Source organism: Notothenia coriiceps, unplaced genomic scaffold, assembly GCF_000735185.1.
Source record: "Notothenia coriiceps isolate Sejong01 unplaced genomic scaffold, NC01 NC01_scaffold00024099, whole genome shotgun sequence".
NCBI classification, from domain to species: Eukaryota; Metazoa; Chordata; class Actinopteri; order Perciformes; family Nototheniidae; genus Notothenia; species Notothenia coriiceps.
This window is the reverse complement of record NW_011356800.1, coordinates 32,440-42,721: the sequence shown is the minus strand read 5'-3', so window position 1 is coordinate 42,721 and position 10,282 is coordinate 32,440. Positions and strand designations below refer to the sequence as shown.

Below are 10,282 nucleotides of genomic sequence, written 5' to 3'. Positions count from 1 at the left end.
TTTAGTTGAAAAACCGTAACAAAAAGATGTTGGTTTCTTTGAGAGTAGTTTACCATATTAAACAGAAATCTTGTTCATAACGCTTTATTCAATCCATAACAAATGTTGTTTGGACATTTTGACTTCCACTTCCCAGATAAATCGAGAGAGCACGACCATTCATTACAAACCATGACAACGTGTTATTGAATCAGCTATTCAGTTATTTAATTTGGTTAGCATTTATCACAGCCTCTAGTTTTAGACAGGCAATTGTCACAGTGTACCAAATACAAATACAGGGAACATTTCTTGTTAATAATTTAAAAAAAGATGGTAGTGTATCCATTCAAATCTTATTTTATCTTCCCTAGTTTATTTCATGGCTGCAAAAATGTAATGGAAAGGTATACTCCTTTATACTCACCTACAATCAACTTCTCATCATATAACAAATGGTGATCTATACACTTTTTTAGTACTGTAAATTATTCTTTTATTTTCAGGGGATCTTAACGGAGATACAGTTTTAAGGCTTGATTAGCAGTCAGCTTTGGGATGAGCACACTCAGCCGTGATGGTTCCTGCTTGCTCGTCCCACTCCAGCTCTACCCAGGTCAGTTCCCATGCACACATGTAGATTATCTGGCTTCACTAACTGACACATATGCTGACATCACAGATGCTACACCGACATTTTCCTACAGGCTATGGTACACAGCTATTTTACACAAATGGTTCAACAGTCAATATGTGCTACGTTGTGTACAGCTGATGGTCAACCCCTCTGATTACCCAGTGGTAAATCCCGTAACGTATGTTTATTCACGTTACACAGGTGTGGATGTGCTTCATTTAGATCCCTTCAGACTTCAAAACGAAAATGTCACCATAACTAGTGACATTTTATTTTATTTTATCATAACAAATCCAAGATGCAAACTTCTGTTATAACTATAACATTGGTTTTGTTGTTTGTTAAGCGAGAGTAATTCAAATAGGCAGGCTTGAGCATGAGAAAGCACTAAATTGATCATCTTGCACTTAATGTGCTGAACTAAGAGAAATAATCCATTTCTTCTCTGTTGTAAAAGAAGCTCAATTTGCAGGCTGAAGTCCATAGGGATTTGGTTTGTGTCAGATGATAGTCAAATATGGTCACGCACAATACCACCAGCATTTTGGCTGCTTCACCGTGTCAACATGACTTTCATGTGACAAGTATCTGATTGTTCCAAATAAAGGAGCATGTGAACTAAAAGAAGAGTTTATAAAGATTAAATATTATGTGCAGCTTACATCTATGTCCCTTAAAACTACCAACCTTTAATCAGACTTTCAAAAAAATGTTTGCCTACAGACTGATAATACGTCACCAACAAGAACATGCCTCACAATTCCACAAAAACAAACAGAAGTGCTCTAGGGTCAAAACCAAAATCCTCTAAAAAGAAGTTTATCTCTGCTAGCTGCTGTGGGTCAGGTTCATGAAAAAGTTGTGATGACTCTTGATCCTTAGAATCACTCAATTCTTCCAGCAATCAAATCAGGATTAACATTAGAAAAAATAAATATACGATTTGGATCATCCCATGAAAAAAAATTCCTTCAAAGACCTCCATTACCCATAACTTTAAGCTTTTATCTCCTTTCACAGAGAACTTGTGCTTTGTAATATCCTCTGGTCGTTTGCTGTCGCCATATGTCCAAACGGTTTTTCAGAGCAATTCATCAACAAGTTGTTACATGAAAATAAAACATAAAACTTGGCAGGTTAGAGTTGGTTTGGAAACGTTGCCACTTAAATCATCTTGTGACTTGAAGTAACAATGTTTTAAGTCTTTTCCCACTTCCAGTCTATACAATGTCAGCCTAGAATTGGCAGAGCAAAATGTACTTTATTCTTTCAGTTTTCAACTGGTCGAGTTGTTCGTTCCAGTTGAAAAAATAGCTGAAAACAGACCTTCTTGTATTGAAGCGATTTCTTTTAGTTGGAGCAGGTGTTGATGTTCTTGCCGTCAGCAGCGTCCTCCACCAGAGCTAAGTGATAATCAGTGGAGAGCGTGAAGTGGGACACGCAGCCCACCAAGCCTCCAATGTACTGTCTGTTTGTGTGAAGGGCTATCTCTTTCATGCCACCTTCAGGGTGAAAAAAAGAAATTAAAATGATTGTCTACAGTCGATATAAAGCTTTTTGAGATGATCAGTTGTCAGCACCACCTACCAACATAGAGGGGGCCGTTGATATTGAGTTGTCTCATCTTTCCAGGTGACCGTCCTGTTTTTGCTCCATAGTCATCAACTGTCAGCTTCCCTGACGGGCCATCTCTGAAAACGTATCGGGAAGGTAAACCCAAGTAATTAAAAATGTTTTTAAAGTTTATCTTTGTCCTTGTATTTCGTTTTTTCATTTTCCACATGGTTTGAAAGTTGACCTGTTTCTGAATGTCGTGCACTGGAAAGAATAGCAGGTTTACCAAACACCTCTCCTTAAAACTAAAATAATCCATCTAAATAATATCAACAATCAAAGTACAATGTATTATGAGTAGGGGTTGCTTGTATGGGGATAACACATCGCATATTAATCAACTTTAAAGGTGATTTGTCAGAATGTTCTGCTGCCCCCAAGTGGACAAAGAAAAACCTTGGTGCAGCTTCATTTTCTGAGTTGTCAAGTGAAGTAAAATATATAGCAAGAGATCTCTTTAGTGAACATCTATATAAGAGGATGTTTTCATATTTATTTAGAGCTTACCTCACTGCTTTGACTCTGTGCCACTTTCCATCTGTGAAGGTCCCATTGACAGCGATATTAACCGAACCACTGCCCAGGTTATAACTAGAACAACATGGAAACACATACAAGGAGTTACAAGAGTTCACAGTGGGGATGTACCCAGATCCACACAAATAATAGGATGTACAGTAAAAGGATCTTTCTTTAATGGAAGTTGCTCATTATTATTAGCGGGGGCTGCAGGCTTTTTTTTCAAGAAACTGTGTCTCAGGGCTTCTTAACATTTAACAACCTATTAATGTGTCATACCCACTTAACGCGAAGAAACTCAGCTAACTGACGATATGAACCATTTTTACCGAAACAAAAGTCTCACAAGAAGCGTCTAAATGAGCAAAAAGATGCTAACGCACTTAGCACAGAACTCACGGTAGAAGCACTTTATTACTTATTAGATCTGCAGAAACAAGATATCAGATTAAAGCTGAGATTCCACAGATTCTAGAGGTATAAGTATCATCACTGTGCGACCAAAACTCGCGGCAGCTCAGGCAAACCCAGACAACACACAACGTAGCTTTACTGATATTCCATCAGCAATAAGCCTAGTTTTCAGTTTTCAGAGCTTAACATAGCTTTCGGTTTGGGCAAACTGCGTGCGCATCACTCTCACTCCTCAATGTTAACGTGTAGGTGGATTTAGGAACTTCCCCTTCGATTATATTGGCTCTAACGGTTCAAACGAGATGTCAATGACCAAAATCGACCAATGGGTTCCAGAGAAACGGTAAATACACCCCTTTTGCTGAACCTCTCTAAAAAGGTCAAATGTTACTTGTTTTGCATCAATCTTGATACAGGTTACTTATTATATGTTATAGTTTGGATTTGGAGGGTGGTTTTCACAATATGTTTTTTTTTAGACGGACACTATAATTAAAAAATCTTTACTATGTTCAATCTGAATTTACTTTAAAATTAAAAAATTATATATTGATTCTGACTTCTCTACATCCAACTCACAGGTTTATCATTGATTTGAGAAAAAAGATTATTAATTTACCCCTTTTAGAAGTGAAGATATAGTCATTTGTTCTGGGAATGTCATTTCGAGCCTGAGACCTGAAAAACAGGCTCAGGGCTTAAAAGGTTAAGGGGGAGTATTATGATGGAAATGTATGTGTGTCAATTATTTATTCAAATCACTTCATAGCATTTTTGATGGCCACAATATAAAATGCTAATTATGTCTTAACATAGTTCTTTGATTGATTTCCCTAATAATAATAATAATAATTGCTTTCTTTTAGGAGTACGTGTTTCATCCACCAAAATCAACAGCAGTTGAAATATTTTCTGATATAAAACACGCCCACACCTGGTCTTCTATCCAGATAAAGAAACAGACACATAATGAAGTCTATGTACACCTCAAGTGCGGTGGGTTGAAATTGTTCACCTTGATCACCTTTTCCAGATAAAGGTCCCTCAGCCTTCAGGTCTTTTTTTAGATCTTCCTCTACTGGGTGTTTAGCTCTCCTCCTCCTTTGGTGGGATCAGCATCCCTTTCCATAATCATCAACTTTTTCCTCACACTAACTTTCTTTGTACCCCCCTTGTTTCCTCAAAAAGACAGGAAGTACCACTGCGGCAAGAAGAACTTATAGTTGGACTAAAAATGTTTATTTGAATCCATATATTTCAGAAAGAATAAATAAAATACACTTTAATAACAGTTTTAATAGTGGTGTGATAGTGTCCCTCATGTTTTACAAACACATAGACAACAAATACCTGAAGATTAGTGCCCCATCCTGAAGCCCCATAGACAGGGAGTCACTGTTGGCTCTCATGGGACTGTCTCCTCTCCATAACAACAGGCCGTCGTTGGCTGTGCTCTTAAAACGCATGAAAAGGTTGGTCCTAGAACCAGACAACCTAAAAAACAGACAACGTTACCAGCAAAAGCGATTAAAACCAGAACTGTGCAGATAGTATAACGAACATCATTACAAGAACCTTAAAAGTATATCTATACATATCACAAAACATTTTGCAGCCCTTCACAGTCACTTCACAACCCACCTTTTCAGGATATCTCTGTTGTCATATGTCAGGTAACTTCGGCCAATGAACTGTGGGATTTCAATGGCTTCAGTCACAGCTGGGCAGAGAAAACATTGTATTTACTTTATAACATCACAAGGTGGCAGCATCAGCATGTATGAAACTAAGCTAGAAGACTAAAAGGGATTTTGGGAGGAGAAATGTACGAGGGGGAAACAGATGTAGGACTATGAGTTAAGTGAGGCGATGATAGGTTATGATTCATGTTTAAGTCATTGAAAAAAACTTACTGTTCAAACAGTAACTCCCACATTCTGTACAGGGAAAGCATTAAAAACAGAGAAAGCATAGATAGGCTTAAGGGATTAGGTATTCCAATATATCATTAAATATGACATTACATGAAGAGAGAAAACACACAATTAATCCCTGAGAGCAAAGATCATGCAACATAATTATATCAAAATATTACACACAAAAAGTGATCATTAACTTATTCACAGTTGATTAAGAAGAAAAAGTGAACTGCAAACCTTCTCACTTCATTAGACTGCCCCCATTTTATAAGTGCACTAGTCGTAGTATGTAAGGTATAAAGAAGACCCAAGGCAAAAGGCACATGCTAAAACAGCAAGTTCTGTAAAAAAATGTTATTATGCTTACTGTGCAACTATGCGACTGACCTTTCTGGCAGTGCTTCCCGTCGTACCCCAGGGGGCAGTCACACTCATAACCGTCCCACTTCGGCCTGCAGGACCCTCCGTTGGCGCAGGGACTCTCCACACATGGGTGAGCTGAATTTGCTACATTAACTCCACCAGCTGAGCCAGTTATTATTGGGATGGTGCGATCATTAAGTATCAGCTGGGGAAGGGAAAGGAAAGAAACAGAGAGAGACCAGATAGAGGAAGAGAGAGAGGTCAAGAAAGGGTTACACACTGAAATAGAAACTTGATGTCTAGTGATGTGAAAGAACCAAGTGTTTCAACTTTAATGTTAACTTTAAAGCATTTAGTCATTTCAACATTGTTCATAAATGTTAACTGAATTACCTTCTGAATAATTCCAGTGAAAGGCTTTATCACACCTGATGCCCTCTTGGTTTTATCGTATTCTGGCACTCCGCCAATATAAAGAGGTGAACTGCAGTTGATCTGGGTGAAAGCTCCCTATAGAGGAAATCGAACAAAAATAAATTAGTGATTTACAAAATAAATTAATGTAATTATGCCCTATTAGCAATTATGTACACTAAGATTAACGTTGTATATATGTTTCCCCTAAAACAAAAAAACATTTATGCCATTTTGATACTAATGGGTTAAGAAAGAAAAAAAATTGAAAATGTAATTGTGAATTTGACAGAAAGATCTTGTCCTATTTACGAATGTATTTCCTTGATTTGTCTTCATAATCTACTGTAAACACGTTATTTTCCTTGTTAAAAGGCTAAATCAATTTGCAAGTTTAAGCAAAATCGTTTTCAAATAAACAGAAGAACACATTAAAGAACATCTGAGATGTAAAAATAGTATGTGTACATGTTGGGCTGACGTTCAACAGGTGACTCCAATGGTACACCAATGTTGCTTGTCACCAACTGGATTTATAATTTGTCCAATGTTATTTACCCATACCTGCATAACCTAACCTTTTCGAAGTGTGTGAGTTTGTTCTGTCCTCTTGTAGTAAAAGAATGACATACTGCAGCTTTCCTCAACCCAAAAACAAAATACCTCAGTGATTCCTTCTATTGGCCTCTGGCTGTCCACCTGAAGGATGCCACTCTTTGCCGTGCGAGACACCCTCAGCTCATGCCATTTGTCCAGACTGATCTGTTCGTCACTCCTGTAGCACACACAGTTTCAGTCATCTAGTTTGAAAATATACTGAGAAAGTAAAGCAGACGGGGAACCGTTTAAGAATACATCTATGTAATACCTTATAGTAGCTCCTCCAGAGCCGCAGTCAAATCTGAACTCAACATATCCGTCCACAAGGTTGATAGCCAGGAAGTCTCCGCTGCCTGCGTCGTCACTGTACAGCAGCGTCCCGTCAGGCAACGACGGCCTAAACGTCAGCTCAAACTCCATGAAGGACAGATAACTCTGAAAGGACTGGGGCCATGGGATGACAGCATACGAAAACACCGTCTCATTGAAGAGAGGGGAGGACAGTGAGAAAGCTGAAGGGCGGAGAGAGGAAACAAGAACATATATAAAAAGGATAGAAAGACCAAAAAATGATTTGGGCCAAGAGGGAAGAAGAGGTGTGAGCACATAGAGATGATTAAGAGTGAAGAGGTGGAAGAAGAAGGAGTTGATGAGAACAAAAGCAAATGGAGAGAAAGTGGGGATATAATGTTTGAAACCTAGTCTCACATGCAATCAATCCCCCTGCCTCTATATAAAACATAATGATCCTCATCTCGAATAATTTTCCTTTATATTGCACTCAACTGGTCAGTAATTACTTTAAAAGGTTTTTGTGACAATCTATGACAGCTATCACAAAGGGATTTAAAGAAATGTGACTCTTGATAACAGTGTGTGTTTTTAAGTATGAGTAAATCATATTGAGTGGGTTTGAGAAATACAGTTGACTTACTCTCTTCACAAAGTGCTCCCCTGAAGCCGAGTGGGCACAGACAGATGAAGCCATCGGCACGGTTTGCAAAGCAAACTCCACCATTGGCACAGCTGACCAGGTCACACACACTGTCGCTGCACTCACCTGTTGGCAAGGGGGGGATTTAGACAGGGTTAGGGTTCTATTTATTATGATGCACTTTTTAGTTTTTGATGCAACTAAAAGCTCAGACCCCCATTTAGTATTAGTATTGTAGTATTTAGCATTTGTATTCTGCAAAATCCTCTTAGTTATTGTGCACAACAATTATCTTAGGTGATGACTACTTACAACATTTAGCTTCTTTTAAAAACAATAATATTAACATATTTGTTTGTCCTGTTTTGTTTTTGGTTAGAACTGTCAGGACCTTGAACAGAAGAATAATTGCTATCAAAACATGTCAATCTTTACGGTGAAATTACTCAAGCAAAAAACTGGGCGATGAAGAAATACTGTCATATATATTTAAATAGAGCCCTCTAACCTCATTACATTACTTATGTACAGAGTCCAAAATGAGTTGTTTCCCTCTCCAGAGTTGCTCCTAAACTACTTGTCTGAGCATCAATATCCAAGATGAAAACCAGTGCATTATGGGTAACATGGGTTAGAATCATATACTGCTGGTAGTATGCCTCCTCACCTATATCTGCTCCGCTCAGAGCCCTGCCCAGCGGCCAGGGTCTAATGTTTATCGCCTTGTTGTTCACGGTCAGACTCTGAATGCAGCCCAGAAAGCCGCGATTTGTCCCTGTTGCCCTGACCAGCCAATAAGCATTCGGGGATCCACCCACATACAGCGGGGAGCGGAAAGTGATCTTGGTGTACTGGCCCTGAAAGCAAAGAGTGAGGAGAACAAATTGTGCTTCATTACTGTAAAACCACTTTTGGTCCACTAGCTGAAAGGACTGAAAGGCAATATTGGCAGCAATGTTCCACACAAAATGCATCCAACCCACAATATCAAAATAGTTATACTGCAAAAAGCTTTTTCTTTTTTGAAGCCGTACTGCACTTTAATAAATTGATAAATAGGTCTTACGCAAACACATATATTATGTAAAAATAATACAAACATGTAAGTGATTATGTGTGTTATTGTTACCTCTGAGCGTCCAGATATTGGGTTGTCGTTGTCCATTCGCAGCCAGCCGCTCATGCCATCTCTGGAGAGAGTGACTGTGTGCCACTGACCGACCACGATACGACTCTCACTTATTATTTGAGCTGCTCCTGTACCACAGTTAAACCTGAGGGGAAAACGATCAAATGTCCAGTTGCCTAAAGTATGCTGACATTACACAAGGATGAGTGATTCTATTCAATTATATTTGCCATTTGTAAATACAAAATATACTGTATATTATTATCAGCTATATTGTCTATAGATTGAACATTTAAACACATCATTTTCTTTATGGCTTCACCCTTAAATCAAATGGGAATACAGTGTTACAAATGTCATCAATGTTATGCTAACAACCACATTAAGATGGTTAAAATAAATATTTTTCTTGAATGCTTTTGAAGAACCGCATTCATAAAATTCTTAGATTTCCTTAAATCACATATTTAACAATCCAGTCACTTAAAACCAGCAGTCTTGTAAACTTTATCTAAAATAATCTACTCCTTTCATTCAGTGAGTCACAGTTTTCTTCACCTGTAGTGCAGCTTGCCTCGCACCAGAGCCAAAGAGGTAAAGTCTCCACGTGCGTGTTCATTCTCTCCACAGTATAACAACAAGCCATCCTCAGAGTCGGCCTGTACCACCGAAAAAACTGGATTAAAGATCTGTTCACCCTAAACCATATATGGAAAATAAAAGATATGGTGCTTTACCTTGAACTCCAAAGTGATCTGAAAGGTCTGGTAAGAGTTCTTCAAGGGTTCAAAGGTCATGTGAGAGAAGCCATGGAACCTGGGAAAGTTCACGGATACCACTGAAGAGGAAAAAAAGTCATGATAAGTTTATTTTGGGAGGGATAAAAGACGAAAGTATTATAAAATTGATAGTTGCCTCTTTAGCATCACCACACTTTTACTAAAGCTTGAACTCAATTACACCTCCCTCACCATCAGAGCAGTTGTCCCCTCTCCGTCCGAGGTTACAGTGGCAGCGGGAGCCTCCGCTGTCGAAATCGCTGAGACAGAAGCTGTCGGGGGGGCACACAGTGTCATCGCAGGTCAGCTCGTACATACGAGGTACCTCACCTTTCCAGGGGGATAATGTTGGGGCGGTAGTGGTGGTGGGAAAAGGGTTGCTAAAATCAGAAGAGAAAGAAAGAAGTTTAGTGATGTTACAGTATAGTCAGTGGTTTAGCAAATAATGATATTTCTATTTTAAAAGCAGTTGTATAATGTATCTATCAGCACTTTCCTAAGTTTTAACTAAAAATTATACCTTTTTTACATGCAGTACATCACAACCACAATGGCAGCTTTAATTGGTGTGACATTTCACTGCTCTATTCTCCATCTATTATCACATAATTAAGTGTAAGAGTATACAAAAAACGGTAGGTGGATCTTTGGAGAAAATAAAAAAGCCAGAAGAGACAATCTAGGAATCCAAGAGCAAGAGGATCTGCATTAGGAATCGTGATTTTGCTGAGATAAAAGAAAACCATCCTCCTGTTTTTTGTTCAAACATTAAGAAACATAAGGAAATCCTTTCTTTAAAAGAGAGGCCATAACGACCTCCAGCTGCTGATGAACATCAATAGTATAATCAATGTAAACCCTTCAGTAAAATCGATTATCAAGGTAAAATAAGGAGCATGACATTATGCCTTCACATCTTCAAGTAAATTGTTTGAATGTCATGGTCCCTAAACCATTAGGACATTGCTTGTATGTGTGTGT

The 10,282-nt window shown here is 38.4% G+C and overlaps 1 protein-coding gene across 1 annotated transcript in view; it reads right to left on the bottom strand.

Moving 5' to 3' along the window:
* Nucleotides 1–130: 130 nt before the first annotated feature.
* Nucleotides 131–10,282, bottom strand: part of egflam (EGF-like, fibronectin type III and laminin G domains) — a 22,835-nt gene continuing 12,683 nt past the window's right edge. The window contains exons 9-24 of the mRNA XM_010782068.1: nucleotides 9,494–9,681; nucleotides 9,260–9,360; nucleotides 9,081–9,181; nucleotides 8,523–8,667; nucleotides 8,061–8,250; nucleotides 7,394–7,519; nucleotides 6,728–6,971; nucleotides 6,523–6,634; nucleotides 5,839–5,955; nucleotides 5,470–5,650; nucleotides 5,077–5,100; nucleotides 4,805–4,883; nucleotides 4,514–4,657; nucleotides 2,738–2,821; nucleotides 2,204–2,307; nucleotides 131–2,118 (exon numbers count right to left, since the gene is read on the bottom strand). Of these exons, the coding sequence (XP_010780370.1) occupies nucleotides 1,967–2,118; nucleotides 2,204–2,307; nucleotides 2,738–2,821; nucleotides 4,514–4,657; nucleotides 4,805–4,883; nucleotides 5,077–5,100; nucleotides 5,470–5,650; nucleotides 5,839–5,955; nucleotides 6,523–6,634; nucleotides 6,728–6,971; nucleotides 7,394–7,519; nucleotides 8,061–8,250; nucleotides 8,523–8,667; nucleotides 9,081–9,181; nucleotides 9,260–9,360; nucleotides 9,494–9,681 (2,092 nt within the window). The 3' untranslated portion in view covers nucleotides 131–1,966. The remainder of the gene's footprint in view (nucleotides 2,119–2,203; nucleotides 2,308–2,737; nucleotides 2,822–4,513; nucleotides 4,658–4,804; nucleotides 4,884–5,076; nucleotides 5,101–5,469; nucleotides 5,651–5,838; nucleotides 5,956–6,522; nucleotides 6,635–6,727; nucleotides 6,972–7,393; nucleotides 7,520–8,060; nucleotides 8,251–8,522; nucleotides 8,668–9,080; nucleotides 9,182–9,259; nucleotides 9,361–9,493; nucleotides 9,682–10,282) is intronic.